At 54.4% G+C, this 1,267-nt stretch overlaps 1 protein-coding gene across 1 annotated transcript in view; it reads right to left on the reverse strand.

Annotated features, from left to right (window-relative positions):
• The window catches only part of DNAH10 (dynein axonemal heavy chain 10), a 122,719-nt gene that overhangs the window by 11,194 nt on the left and 110,258 nt on the right, over positions 1-1,267 (reverse strand). The window contains exon 54 of the mRNA XM_019648882.1: positions 394-667. Coding sequence (XP_019504427.1) covers positions 394-667 — 274 coding nt within the window. The remainder of the gene's footprint in view (positions 1-393; positions 668-1,267) is intronic.

The following is a 1,267-nucleotide window of genomic DNA, read 5'->3' on the forward strand; positions in this document are numbered from 1 at the left end:
TTTTTTTTTTTTAACAGAAGAAATGCCTTTCCGGAAAAAGGTGTGGAAGGCAAAATCTGGGAGTTCAGCTCTACGTCATATGTGTTAGAAGGGTTGGCTACTTAAGTGAGCCCTGGAGGAACAATGGTCCTCAACCTTTCTCCTCCCTAATTGGTACAGGCAGAATTATGTCCCCTCAAATCCGTATGTCGAAGCCCTGAGCCCAGGACCTCAGGATGGGACTGTATTTGGAAACAGGGCCTTTAAAAAGGTGATGCAGCTACAATGAGGCCGTTGGAGATGGGCCCCGACCCAGTCTGACTAGAGTCCTTCTGAGAAGAGGGAGTCATGAGCCCCAGAGGCGCACACGCACAGGGCACCCACCCCGTCCTGATGCGTGGAGGAGGTGCTCACCTGTGCAACCGTAGTTATAGATGTTGAAGGTCAGTGTGTCCATGATGTTCTTTAATCGCTTCATAAGAATGGAGTCAGGCAGCGACTTCTTAAGTGACAGCCCGAAGACTTCGAGGAAGGCACTCAGGGAGTACTGGTACATGGCGTTGACAAGGGCCATCTCCGACAGCACAAAGAACAGGATGGCCCCCCGCCGGGCGGCTGGCCGGTAGCCATCCCGCAGCCTGTCAATGTCCAAGGCAGTCTTCTCCGCCAGCTTGAGTTTCTCGGACACCTAAAGGAAAGGTGCACATTGCCACGGAAACAGGAAGATGGAGACCCATAACCAGGAAGACTATGAGTTGGGCAAGAAAGTAGGAAGGCAGAGGGCAGGAGTGGAGGGGGCAGCGGAGAACTCCAGACAGCACTCACAGGGGCTGAGGGCACCTCCCTCTCGCGAGATATTCGTGTCTCGACTCCCCTGCACCCGTGTCCCCTTCTTCTAATAACGGTCCCTGAGTTCTACTTGGAGACTCACAACTTTCATTCCACATGGGGGTGCTCCACCCCAGCTCCAGCAGAGGGGCCTGTGACTCAGGCCCAAACAATCGACATAGCATCCCCAGGCCACGGGACTGTGTGGGGGCGGGCGTGTAGGTGACGCAAGTGACTCTCAGGACCTTCATGTTAGGGACATGCAATGATTCGCACTCTTCCCTTTGGACTTGCTCCTGAGGGGACATGAAGCCAGACCCATCTTGTGACCATGAGGGGAGCTTGGCTCCATGGGAGGCCGAGAATGAAGCCAGCCCGGCAGAAAGCCCAGCCCAAAAACGGAAAGAAGTCGAGTCTTGAGAATATGCTTGGAGCCCTAGCTGAAGCCATCCTGGACTTT

This window comes from Hipposideros armiger, unplaced genomic scaffold (genome assembly GCF_001890085.2).
Source record: "Hipposideros armiger isolate ML-2016 unplaced genomic scaffold, ASM189008v1 scaffold_128, whole genome shotgun sequence".
Taxonomy (NCBI): Eukaryota; Metazoa; Chordata; class Mammalia; order Chiroptera; family Hipposideridae; genus Hipposideros; species Hipposideros armiger.